We start from the raw sequence: 13,642 nt of genomic DNA on the forward strand, positions 1-13,642 counted from the left end.
GTTTGCTGCCAACGAGGGAGGGCATGACGGCGGCCGAACAGGCGGCGGTACCGTAGAGGTGGCGGCGGCGGTGTACAGCGAGAGGAGATGGCTGCAGCGAGAAAGGAATGGGCTGCGCGAGGAAGATAGGTGCGCCCGAGCATTAGAATTAAGACCTCGGCGCCACAGATCTCGATGCCGAGCTGGCGCCAAGCTCGGCTCCATATCCTATGGCGTCGAGGTACCTGCCACATCATCAGCCACGCCAGCCATGGGAACACACCTCAGCGCCATGATCTATGGCGCCGAGACGTATTATCTCGGCGCCATGACTCACGGTGCCGACCCCCAAGGTCCAAAGTCGGGTTTTTGACACCCCGGATAAAGGTGAATTTTTGTTAAAAAAAAGAGCTAAAATGAAAAACACTAGAAAAATTGGCGTGGCTTTGCCGCTCCCTGCTTGGAGCGTACCAGTGGATTAACTACATTGTGTTGGGCAACTGTACATTTGTATTGTATCCGAGCAATGCTACTTCAGATTAACTGGTCGTGTTAGTGTCTAATTGTGGTAGAAAATATGACATGATGCCCCCCTGTAAGTGTCAATAGACTAGAGTAGTATTTCTAATATCACTGAAGTACTATTTTGGGAAACTAATATTTATGTTTTAGAGAAGCAAAAGATTCAAACTTCCTCTATTCAAAATCACAGAGCTTCGTTTATCAGAAAAACAGCAAGATTTGTACGCAATGAAAACTGAAGACACTGAAATCTGTTGGTGGACACAACAGTCTCAGATGGTAGCACAAAATGTGAACGTGGCGCTGGTGATGCTGAACATGCACGCTACGAAGGTGTGAGTGCAATCGATCGTTACTTGCTGTAAAAAATAGAAATTTGAATCGTCAGCCTAGCAGCCTAGCAGCAAATGGAGAGACAAATTAAGAGGCAAAATTGGAAGCCTTGGTTATTCATCGAGGACTGACCTGAATGAAGGCCGCTTCTCTTTGCTTTTGGTTGGGCTGCTAGTGCAACACATTTCAGGTCAGAATGAAGGCAACGTACATTAATATTAATTGAAGCAGCAATAAAGATTTTCTATTAGATCTTAACACTGAATAATTGATGCATCTAGGCAGTGTGGCCTTTTTCGTTCTATCTGAAGTTGGGTATGGCACTGAGCATTGACTGATTTTAGATATCTTACAAGAGTTGATTCCAAAGGATACCTATATTTATTTAGCTAGCAAGATATTATCTCTTGTGATACTTAGGGGCATTCATCACCAAGGATTGCTGGGTACGGCCTTCTCTGTCCATTTCGGCTTGGCTAATATGACTTCCCTGGTGTACCTCAATGCCTGTTGCTAGACCATGCCCTTTCACATTCTTTAACTATGGTCTTGTTTAGTTCGTGGGTGAAAAGTTTTTAGGTGTCATATCGGATGTTTCATGAGATGTCGAAAGGGATGTTCGGATACTAATAAAAAAAACTAATTACATAACTCGCCTGGAAACCGCGAGATGAATTTATTAAGCATAATTAATCCGTCACTATCACATTGTTGGTTACTGTAGCAATTATGCCTAATCATAAACTAATTAGGCTTAAAAGATTCGTCTCGCGGTTTCCGGCTAAACTGTGCAATTAGTTTTTTTTATCTACATTTAATGCTCCATATATGTGTCCAAACATTCGATGTGACGGGGTGAAAAGTTTTTAGATGGAAACTAAACAGGGCCTATATACGGTTCTCGCTGGCAATCTGTCGAGCACATTGTGTGCAGGCGCTGGCGCGCTGCTTAGCAGCAGCGTGTACACTGCTCCAGCTGCCTGGGTGCGCATCATGCAAGCTGGAGAACGCGGCTACACCGCTGGGCAAATCGAGGAGCGGAGGCGGCAGCCGCTGCGCAGTGGAGACAGAAATGCGGTGACGGCGTCTCTGCACTGTAGCTCATCGCCTAGACGGCCTGACCGCACTTGCAGCCATGACGGAGGAGGTGCATGGCACGGACGCGAAGGGAGCACTTGTTCTATATCCCCGCCTCTGCTGCTTCGTTGAGTGAAGCAACGGATGAGGTAGAGTCTCAATTGTCATTGCGCCGGCGGAAGCGTCTCGAAGGCTTTAGCAGCGAGGGTCAGACACCGATCGGTGGGCAGCAGGGGAGCGAGGCAAGGCCGTGTTTAGTTGTACCTCAAGATGCTAAATTTTTCAAGATTTTTCATCACATCGAATCTTTAAATGCATGCATAAAACATTAAATATAAATAAAAAATAAAACTAATTACACAGTTTAGACAAAATTCACTAGACGAATCTTTTAAGCCTAATTAGACTATAATTAAATACTAATTGTTAAATAACAATAAAAACACTACAGTAGCATTTTGCCAAAATTTTTAGCATCCAAACTGGCCCCATGTGCTGCGAGCGTTCGGCGAGGGGGAAGGCGCGCACGGCCCAGTAGGCGGGACCACGGGAGATGGCGCGGGCGGCGTCGACACAGAGGACGATGCGAGGTTGCGAAGAAGCGGGTGGAGACCCAAACCGAACCGCGATCAAACGGATGCCATTGTGAATTAGCCCGATCGGACGGCTAGAGAACTAACGGGCAACCTGGCCCTATCTGTTAGCCTCCTTTTGGTGCAAGATTCGTTATTAGAGATTAGAGATTCGGCCTGGTTGGTACCTTATCCTTTTCCCCGCAGCGAACAAAGAGACGGTCAGCCAGCGAGCAACACAGAATCCTGTTCCTCCCACCATCATCTCTTTCCTGCCCCCGACAGATCTCGCCATTGCCCCACTTCTCCGCCTCCCTCGCCATTGCCCCACGGCTCACCTTCCTCTGTTTAAACACAGAATCCACTGCTACTTTGCACAATTGCACCCTTGCACGAGAGATCAGGCCAGGGGAGATGGCGGACATGGTCATGGGCTCTGCCCAGGGAGCCGTTGACTCGCTTCTCGGCCGGCTGACATCGGCCCTGGTGGAGGAGGCGCAGCTGCTGGGCGGTGTCCGAGGCGACGTGCAGTTCATCAAGGACGAGATGGAGAGCATGAACGGCTTCCTCATGCACGTCGCGGAGGCCACGGGCGACGACGGTGAGGACCACCAGGTCCGCGCGTGGATGAAGCAAGTCGCCGATGTGGCTTACTCCTCCCAGAACTGCGTCGATCTTTATGTCCAGAGCCTCGGCCCAGGCACCGCGGCAGGGGGGAATAATGGCGTTCTCGGTTTCGTCCGCCGTCTTCCCCGCCTGGTGTGGACGCTGCCCACGCGACACCGCCTTGCGACGCAGATCCGGGAGCTAAAGATCCGAGCTCGCGAGGTGGGCGAGAGGAGGCAGAGGTACGGTGTGGAAGCCCCCGCCAATGCCAGACGTGATGGAGCCAAGGTCAACAAGAAGCCCTGGAATGGCGGCGGCGTGGACGACGACGCTAGGGAGGAGGAAGATGCCAGACGGCGTGCTCTGGCCGAAGCTGATCCTCCTCCGGATGACCATGTCCATGTTCTTGTTAAGATGTTACTGGACCAAGGAGGTCATCGTGCCGGCAGTGGACTGCAGCAGCTCAAAGTGCTCACAATTTTAGGACCAGGTGGCATAGGCAAAACTACCGCCGTGCAGAAGGTTTGGCACGAACCGGTCGTCGCAAGCTCCTTTGACGTCAAGATCTGGATCTATGTATCACTAGGGGCAAAAACCTACATGTTATTACGGGAAATACTGACAACACTAGCCGTTCCGGAGGACCAAACGAATAACAAGCAAGAGCAGCACCTCGTGGAAATGCTCCAAATGCACCTTGAAGGTAAGAAGGTCTTGGTTGTGCTTGACGATGTCTGGCCGGGCCCCTCTCTCTTGAGTTGTGTCAAACTCAGCTCTTCTCTCGCTGATGCCAAGTGCTCTCCTGGTAGTGCTCTACTAGTTACCGCAAGGCACCAAGAAGTGGCAGACTCATTTTCCCCATGTGGAACATCTATAATGTTTGATGATGTATATCATCAGTTTTACAAAAACAATGCAATTGCTCTACTCGAAAGCAACAACCCAAGCGATGATCTGAAGCATGTTTTGATGGTCATCATCACAAAATTGGCTGCACTAGGCCCCTTGTGTATCCATATGTTCCTTCGTTCCCTCTATCTTAATCCTTGTAGGACAAAAGAGGATTTTCAAGGCTTGGACCACAATCTGGATAATGATAACATATCCAACAGCTTCTTGCAAGTACTGCTATTCATCTACAATGACCTGTCTAGCAATTGCAGGAACTGTTTGCTGTATCTCAGTATCTTCCCTGAAGATTTTACCCTTAGACGAACAAGTTTGGTAAGAAGATGGGTTGCAGATGGAATGATAACAAAAATGGGCAGGTCTAGTGTAATGGATGAAGCTGACAGATGTTTCAATTTGCTTGTAGACCATGGATTTCTGACGCCTATATTCACGGATGTTACTGGCAAGGTCAAAAGCTGCCGAATGCATGACTTGATCCATGACTTTGTTATCAGAAATGCAAGAGACGAGGGTTTTCTAAAGACAAATCTTCCAACTGACTTGACTCATCGCCTTTCAGTTCGACAAGCTCCAGAGCAACTACATGCTAACACAACCTATTCCAAAGCCTGCTGGAACATTTGCACTCATGTCAACCAAAGTTTCCAAACAGAATTTGATGAGTCAAGTTCCACTAAAATGTTCTTGGAATTGCTCCATTTATCAACTCATTTTGGGCTTCTACAAGTGCTTGATTTGGAAGGCTGCAAGGATCTTAAGGACCATCATCTGAAGAATATCTGCAATCATTTGTTGCAGCTCAAGTACCTGAGCCTTCGGAATACTGATATTACTTTATTGCCCAAGCAGATAGACAAGCTTCGGTACCTAGAGACTCTGGACATTCGACAGACAAAGGTACAAGCTTTCACCAAAAATTCTATCATGCTTCCAAAGCTAAAGCACCTACTTGCCGGTCACAAGACTGACTGCACAAGCCAAGCTGGCGACATCCAATCAGAAGAACCATTTTTCACAGTACAGATGCCTAGGCGCATTGGAACTATGACAGAATTGCAGGTCCTATCCCATGTTGCAGTTTCTGGCAGTGGTGATGAGTTGGTTGACATTGCCAGTCTACTCCGACTGAGGAAGTTGGGCGTGATTATCCAGAGACCTCAGAAACCAGTCTTCAGGCATTTGTACCATGCAATTGGGAAGCTGAGTAGAAGCCTTCACGCTCTGTCAATCCAGATTGTAGCAGATAACGAAAATGCAGATACGGACATGGAAGAGAAATTAGTCGTCCCTCCAAAGTACCTTCAGGCTCTAGAAATCAGTGGCCTGGTAAGTGGATTCCCTGCATGGGTTAAAAATCTCAGAGAACTAACCAAGGTTACCTTGCATAAGACTCTATTGAAAGCTGATGACATCAGAATCCTTGGCAAGCTAATTAGGTTGTGTTACCTTAGGCTTTGGCAGGAGTCATGCATTGAAAGAACACTCACCTTTAGCAAAGATGAATTCCAAGGTCTCAAATTCCTTGTCATTCAGTGCTCAGACGTGACTACAATCAATTTTGGTAATAAAGCCACTCCTAAACTCAAGAACCTAGTTTGGATTTCCACTGGATCACAGTCACAGTCTCTTACTGGAATTGAGCAACTTTTGAGCCTCAAAGTGCTCAAGCTTGCAGGTAACTTCAATACCGAAAGTCTGAAACTAGCAATTGCAGCAAACACAAATGGCCCCATCCTGGAAATAGACGATGCTTCTTGACCGCTCTGCATGGTTGAACACCGACTCTGAAACAAAAGGCAGCGTGAGGGAAGACATTCTGTTGTAACTGGTGATCCAGTCATATATGTTTGCTTGTCTGTTGTTTTGTATTGGTTTATATGTACTTTCTCATGATGAATTGTTACTGCCCTTTCATTTGATATATGCCATTGTATGCTGTAAAATTGGACTTGTGTGTTGTATCTTTTGCCATGGTTATCATTTAGTTCTCCTCAAATCATTTCTCTCGTTCAGCAAGAAGAAATAGCGTTAGATTGTGTCAAACATCTACTTGTTTAAAAAAATGAAACACCTGCAATGTGCCATGTAATATGGTTAATATGCATATATGCCCCCAAACAAGCAAAATTTCCCAATTACAGTCAATGCCAAACTATGGTTCAGATGCAAACATGGGTGTTATTTTGGCAACATAAGAATCCTTATTGGTTGGCGGCAAGACAGGAAAGGCATACGAATGGGATTTTCCTTTCATTCAGATCAGTTTGCAACGGTAGATCTGCTCATCTAATCGACAACCCACGTTTCCACGGAAGCACACAATGTTCAACTCTAATCAACAATCCAGAGAAGAAATAGCTCTACCATCCCCACCTCTAATCAATAATCATGAACTAGGACCAGCGCCAAGAAAGAGCGGGTGAGAAAGGAGGAAGAGGATACGGTTTAGACCTTCTCTAGCTAGGTGCAGGCCGGCGGCGGGGGACCAACGCGAGTGCCGGCATCCGTGGAGCGACAACGGGATTGACTCCTCGGTCGACGCTGCCCTCCAATCCACGTCGTCGGGGAGACAGAGAGCGGAGAAGGGAGTGCGGCGGGTGCTGCGGCCATTCGGATTGGCCAGCGAGGTCGGGGGGGCCGCCGGATCATCGTGTTGCGGAAGAAGGGGAGGGGCGCCCGGCGAGGCGGCGACGGTGCCCGACGGCGAGTTGAGGGGAGGGCGAGAAGATGGGCCTCACCGCGCAGTGTACAGGCTCAGGCCCAAGGCCAGAAACGTCGCCAGCCCACCCAACCAGCCGGCGGCTACCGTTCAACTAATCTGAGACAGTTGCGAGATGGGCCTGAGTCGCCTGACCCAACAACGCGATCAATTAAAAAAAAATTAGCTTTCGCTGAGGACCTCAAAGAGTCAACAAAATGAGTAGGCTTTCTATGACACTTGGCCATCGAGACGACAGCAAGCTTGTCGATGAGAAACATAAAAATATACACGACCAGAGCTTATCAAGCTTGTTTTTTGAAAGATTCGTTTCGCTGAAATTTAGCTTAGACTGATGTTTATGCTGATTTGTTGTGAGAATAAACATTGTTCGTTCACTAAAAAGAACTGCTGAAGTAGTTCAAGCGAACAGAGCCAGAGTCATGAGGGGTTTTGCCCCTACTGCAAATTTATTACTGCCACGGCCAACCAAATAAGTTCAGTACAAAACAAACTAAAAAGAAAAATGAAAAATAGGCCCAGGTAGCCTTAGAACAAATTAATAAGCAAAAAAGTGGAGAAAGAAAAGGAGGGTCGGGGTGTAGCAGTCAATCAGGGGAGATGTTGCACCCATTCTTGAAGAGAAGGAAGAATTTTCTTCTTCGCCCGCCAAAGGAGTGAACTGATCTCCAACTCGAAAATTGCTTTGCAAGCTTGTACCGATGGGAAGCATTCTTGAAGATTTTGTTATTCCTAGACATCCAATTGTCGACGGTCGGCACGCAATCCATGTCACGAGCTGACTCATGCATCCCGTGTGTCGTTAGCACTGCCTCTGTCCCATCCTTTCTGCTGAATCTTTCAAACACCATAGCGCTCATGCCGTCATGCCATGCGTGGCTCCTCTGTTCTGTTAGAGTTCCCTTTACTCCGGGAAGACCATCCATCTCCCTGACTGGAGTCTGTTCGGCTGGTATTAAAGCCGGCTGAAGCTGATTTGTTGTGAGAGAAAAATACTATAGATTCTAGCTGATAAGCCGGCTGATAAGTTCAAGCGAATAGGCAAGCCAGCCATCATTGTCCAATGCTCCCAACTCAGAGGCAGCGACTATGGCGTACGTGTCCTTCTCCCGCGTGGTTTCGTCGCGTTGTTCTCTGCCTAGTGACTACTGTATGTGAGTAGAGGACACGTCATGGTAGGCATAGGCCTCCGTTGTTCTCCGACTAGGGCGCGATTGGTACCCTGTATGCGCCTCGGGCCTGGCTCGTCTGATGCACTTTCCTTGTGTTTGGTTTCCTGCATGCAGCTTTGGGCCTGTCTCGGCTGATGCAAAAGCCCCTCCTGGCCAGGCTCGCCAGAAACGCAGCGGGGATTTGCTTCTCCAGAGCTGGGCTCACGCGATGCTTCTTGCGCATCCTGGAGTTGGCCCTCCGCGTGCAGGCAGGCAGAGATGGGGCGACGGGTTACAGACCGCTGCCCCTGCTCCCAACCCCTCCGCTCCAGTCGCCGCTCGTGTTTCTCCTGTTGATGGTGAGATACTAGCCATGCTATGCTACTTGTACTAATTTGATTTTCCTGTGATTACTCCATGTGCAAACATGCCTTGATGCTCAAAAGTGTTGATCAAATGATGATTGAAGCAATTCTGAGGCCAATTGCAATTTCCTACCCTGAACTGATTATATTTTTTTTTTATCTTTAGTTTCTTTGTTATTGCTAATGTCTTGGTGATCCATGAGTGTTGATCAAACTTCCCCGATGCATTTTATTGGTAATGAAGAAGCTTTGGCAGCATATAATGCTCATGAACTTGATCAAGAGGAGGTGAAACCAGATTTAAAAGGCAGCATATAATGCTCATGAACTTGCTACAGAGGAGGTGAAACCAGATTTAAAACAAGCTACATCTGACCTTCAACTTAAGGAAAAGGAGTCCATTTGCAATGTTAAAGATGCAATAATATTAGCTTTGATCATTTTAGAGAGATGCCTATTTGTTATGTTGTGAGGCTTCATTCGTTGTAACGGGTGGTGGTACTCTTACCACCACATGCATGGGGTAACCTGACCTCCTTGTATGCAACCAACCAAACAAACAAGAGTTGTATCTGATTTTTGAAGGTGCTCCATCCATGCATCCAAACACCATCTCTGTCTGTCCTGTCTCTGTGGATGTGAACAACCAAACAAGAGTCAGCTGCATGATCTCCTGGGGGAGGGGAGACATGCTGTGTAGATATGACCCTGGCCGAGCTCGTCATAGAACCAATCACACCCCCCTAGTTACTACATGGGCGCTGAGGTCAGAGACATCAAGAGACGCATCGTGGAGGTCCACAAGCGCCGCGCCAGGTGCAAGGTTGACAGCGTCGTGGCGAAGCCCGGCCGTGGCCCGGCTACCTACGGCCCTCGGCTATCGGCTCTGTATGAAGGACTATGGCCATGGGTCGATCGTCACTACTAAAAAAAACATTTTCAGGGGCGGCTGGTAACCTTTTGTAGGAGCGGTTTAGCCAGCCGCTCCTACCGAACCGTCTCTACAAATCATGCATTTGTAGGGGCGGTTCCCAGGCCGTCCCTACAAATCGATTTGTAGGGACAGTTGGTAATTGAGCCGCCCCTAAAAATCGATTTGTAGGGGCGGCTGGTATTACGAACCGCCCCTACAAATCGATTTGTAGGGGCGGCTCAATCACCAACCGCCCCTACAAATCAATTTGTAGGGGCGGCTGCAGTGCCAGCCGCCTCTATAATAACTGTTTATAGGGACGGTTCAATCTAGAACCGCCCCTATAGTACGTTTTCTCGTAAAAAAAATTCAAATTTACAATTCAAATTCGACCAGAACTGTTTGTTTCCGCGTATTCCATCCAGCGTTCGCGTTGCCGAACGCCCCGCGACCAACGTTCCGAACCGCGTTCGCGTTGCCGAACGCCCCGCGACCAACGTTCTGAACCGCGTTTGCGTTGCCGAACGCCCCGCGACCAACGTTCCGAACGCGACTACAAGCACAATAGTATTATATAAACTACAATTACAAGTCCAATTCGTAAGGATATATACAATCCATCATTTAATATACAAATTCCATAAACATGGTTATCAACTTCCTAGAGCTAGCTTTTCAGTCTCACGAAGGTGTTGGTACTGAGGATTTCTACCTAAGTCAGACTCTCGGTCAATGGTAGGCGCCTTTGACGTGTACAATCTGGTCCAATATGAAGTTGCAAAGGTCGCCGATGAGCTCTAAGAGTTGGTCATTCTTGTATGGGTCTTTTTTCATTCCTTTCTCTTCTCTCCACTACAAGAGAATAAGTTTCGGTTTAGTATTTCATACCATGTACGAAGTTTTTATACTACTGATGAAGAGGTTCAAACTTACCCTTAAGGAGTGTCTCCTGTAGGCACTGGTGTTACTCATCATAGAACATATATAGTATCCACAATGTACACTCCCAGGCCTCTGCTTGGGGCACTGTGTGTTTTGCATATGAAAATGTTAGGTAATGCTTTTGACAACCATGTAACGGAGTACTGAAGAAGTAAGTTACACTTACCGCACATAGTGTTTTTATAGCCAGCTTTTCCTTCCTCGCTGGATCATGCCTTCCGTGATGATGAGTGACATAGAACATAAATGCCCTGTTCGAATTATTTTAGCAAATACAACTTGTTAGTATCCATAAGTGAACGTTACAAGTATGTATACAAACATATAAGCTAATGAGGATTGTCGATATGTATACGTCTTGAGAATCGATATGAAGTCTTTGTATGCCGCCGGGTCCTTATCTATTGAATCAAAGACCCATGCCATGCTCCTCCCGACATCGACGGCTATACAAATCCAGTGGTTGCTGCATGGATTTAATTATAGAACTAGATAAGCTCTTTTGCATCGAATAAAATATATCGAACAAAGCTTTAAGTATATAGTTGAACTTACTCGAAGTTGTATGGTAGCCATATAGTAGAGTGTTGTTGTAGATTTTTGAAAGCTAGAGCAATGTATGACGCAACCTTAAGGGACTCTTCCTTTAGTTTCGCCGCACAGATGCGCTCTTTCTCCCGAAGAGTCTTTGCAGCAGCTAGCTCTTTGGCATCCACTGTCCACTGTTTAGGGTAACTAAAATTTGGTTGGGCTATAGCTTGTGGGTCTACATACCCGGCTTTCACACTTGGCATTTGTTTGACAATGTGCACTTGCATTCTATAAATCACGGTGTTGGTTAGTTACAATAAAATTCAAAGATTACATTCATATCATATCGGGAGGACAAGGACTTACAGGCACCACGTGCGAATTAGATTCATCTCCATTTCTCCCAGGTGAAAGCATGTGTGCATGTCATTGAAGTCAAAGACAATTTTCCCGGCTGGGCTTCCAAATGTGCCGGTGGAAAAGCATGCTTGTATGATATCTATGCTCATTGGGAGAACACGCAACTACCAATCATGGAACCTTCTCATTCCAAGTGGTAGGCGCTGGATGTCCCGGTTTGGTAGGAAGGGCTTGCCTCTTTCATATGTTTTCGGGCAATCCTTTGACCATTTGATGGCATCAACATTTGGATACTGCTTTGCAATTTGGTGGAGTTTGCTAGTGACGGCCTCCTCAGAACCCCGTGATGAGACTTTTTTAACTTGGTTCTCAGGCTTGAACTGGTCATGGGAATACCACTTGGACACCGACGAGACGTCTTTGATCGGAACTTAAACTGGCCTTATGTTGATTGGAATCTTCTTTCGAAGTTCCCATTCAGGCACGTCCTCGTCTTCTTGTGCATCACCTTCTTCAGGAGGCACTCGTTGTTCATGTATCGGCTGTGCTTGTTGAGAAGACTGTGGCATCTCATCATGCACTTGCTTGGTACGAGCTGGAGAAGGTTGTGGCATCTCATCAGGCACATGCTCGCTAGGAGGCGGGGAAGAATGTGGCATCTCAGGTACGTGGTGGTCACGAGACGGTGAAAATATCTCCCCAACCACAAGAACTCGCTCCAAATTTGGGAGAGGGGGGGGGGGGCGGCGAAGAAGCAGTCAATATAATGTCCCGTTTGTGCCAGAGGATGAACTACTCAATAATGTCTTCGAGTAACACCAGCCCCTCGGGAGTTGCGTAGTCTATCCTCCACTACATGAACTCGGGCTTCACGGTACGCACCTCAACCCTAGTGTAGTCCGGCGGTATCTTATTACTGTGATGTAAGCCACCGGGAGGATGTGCCACACCTGTTGCCACCTCCATCACAGTGTTCTGTCGGCCACTGAGAAACACCAAGGTGCAACTAGTTGGTTCCCGTATGCGATCGACGGGGGTTGTGGCTGTAGTGGAACCTTGGCTGCTAGGAACTTTTGGAGGGCTACCAACTAATGCCAGTTCTCCCGGCGGCATCACTAATATCCGAGGCTCCGTAGACAGTCCTTGCTCCTCCAGCGCCTTCGCAACTAGAGCCTTCACATGGAGCTCAAGACTAGTCTCCTGGTCTCGGCCATGTTTCTTGTACATGTGCCTGTCCTCTTCGAATCCTTGCTTCCAGGTCGTCCTTTTCCCTAGCCCCCTGGTGCGGCCTGTGTGCTCCTTGTTTCTCAAGCCAAGGCTAAGCTCGTCCCTCTCTATGGAAGGATTGAAGGAGCCCTTCTCCTTGTCTTCAGCATATTTCAGTATCCTTGATACCGCCTCTTGGGTCTCCGGCTTATTAAACTTAAGATTACTGCTGGATGATTCTGTACTCCTCGCATATATCCAGTTCCTTGAGTGTACCTTCAAATTCATCACATCAATATTCCCAGCAGCTGTGGCCTCTTCATCCATCTTCCTAAACTGCTCTTCCTTGGCATAGTAGCCACCAGGGCCTAGATGATGGTGGTGTTTGTTCCTCTTCACCAGCTCGGTGTTACGAGCACTGAGCTCCAAAGCCTCTGGTGAAGTCTTCTGAGCCACGAGCTCCTCCCATTGACTAGGAGTTATTTTGCCGAACTCTTTGAAGGGAGTTAACCCCTTTTGGATATACTTCGTGTTGAGCTCCGACCTCCAACGTCGGAATACCTCTCCCATCATCCTGACAGCATTTTTTACCAATTCGTGCTTACCCTCCAGAAATCTAAAATTGACCCTCAGGTGCCTATCTCATAGTTCATTCTTTTTGTTCTCTGGTACCTCTTTCCAGTTAGGGATTGCTGGGTTCAATTTATCTCTTACTAGGGCCCCGATCACATTACAGAATCGTCCTCTTAATTCCTTCGGCTCAAGGACCTCCCCTGCTGGCCTGACCTCCGTTATCACATAGCATGCCTTATCTGGATATAGATTTCCTTTTCTATCCCCTCGTTTCCTCTTAGGCTTGGTAGTCGTGGTTGTGTCTTCAGGTTGTGGAGCAGAGGCATCGTGATCCATCTCTGTGGTTGTTGCCTCTGCTCTCCTTTCCTCTACTCCATCTTGTCCAGCGAGATGTCGCGGACGTCGACGTCGTCTTTTCCAAGTTTCAGGAGGGACCTGTGTATACGACAGGTCAAAGTGTTAGTAGAGGTAACACAACCAAAGCTTTAGCAAAATTTACAAGCTAAGGCTTTTTCCCTACCTCCTCGTTCGGGTCAAAGTCCTTGTCCAAATCTTCCTCCGTTGGCCTCCTTCTGGCTTCACATGGGAAAGGATCCACGGGACTTACATATCCCTCTTCTGAGTCATCATCAGCATCATCCTCTTCTTCTTCGCCTTCAGCAGCCTCTCCTTTGGGGCCTTCCTCCTCGTCACACTGCTCCTGAGTAAGCATCACTTGTAGATCATTTTGTACCTCCTTATTGAACTATTCCTGAGTAAGCTAGTCCTCTAGTGCTTGCTCCTCAAGGGTTGGCTGCTCATCATGCTCGGGGTATCGGGCTGCACTGTCTGGTGTCCGCGACATTATTTCACGTTTTGTTCTAATAGATGCAAGAAAGTGT

At 47.5% G+C, this 13,642-nt stretch overlaps 1 protein-coding gene across 1 annotated transcript; it reads left to right on the forward strand.

Moving 5' to 3' along the window:
* The first annotated feature begins 2,897 nt into the window (after positions 1–2,897).
* Positions 2,898–5,759, forward strand: LOC136480108 (disease resistance protein PIK6-NP-like). Its single transcript, XM_066477757.1, has 4 exons — positions 2,898–3,611; positions 3,721–3,792; positions 3,990–5,327; positions 5,619–5,759. The coding sequence occupies exons 1-4, from the start codon at positions 2,898–2,900 to the stop codon at positions 5,757–5,759; spliced, it is 2,265 nt and encodes a 754-aa protein (XP_066333854.1).
* The last annotated feature ends 7,883 nt before the right edge of the window (positions 5,760–13,642 follow it).

Source organism: Miscanthus floridulus, chromosome 9, assembly GCF_019320115.1.
Source record: "Miscanthus floridulus cultivar M001 chromosome 9, ASM1932011v1, whole genome shotgun sequence".
Classification (NCBI taxonomy): Eukaryota; Viridiplantae; Streptophyta; class Magnoliopsida; order Poales; family Poaceae; genus Miscanthus; species Miscanthus floridulus.

What these genes read in the sequence shown, in the direction of transcription:
- LOC136480108 (XM_066477757.1), top strand. Translation starts at nt 2,898, where the DNA reads ATGGCGGACATGGTCATGGGCTCTGCCCAGGGAGCCGTTGACTCGCTT. An exon ending in AAACTACCGCCGTGCAGAAG is followed by an intron (nt 3,612 to 3,720) that starts GTTTGGCACGAA and finishes TGACAACACTAG; the next exon opens with CCGTTCCGGAGGACCAAACG. An exon ending in CTCTAGAAATCAGTGGCCTG is followed by an intron (nt 5,328 to 5,618) that starts GTAAGTGGATTC and finishes ACTGGATCACAG; the next exon opens with TCACAGTCTCTTACTGGAAT.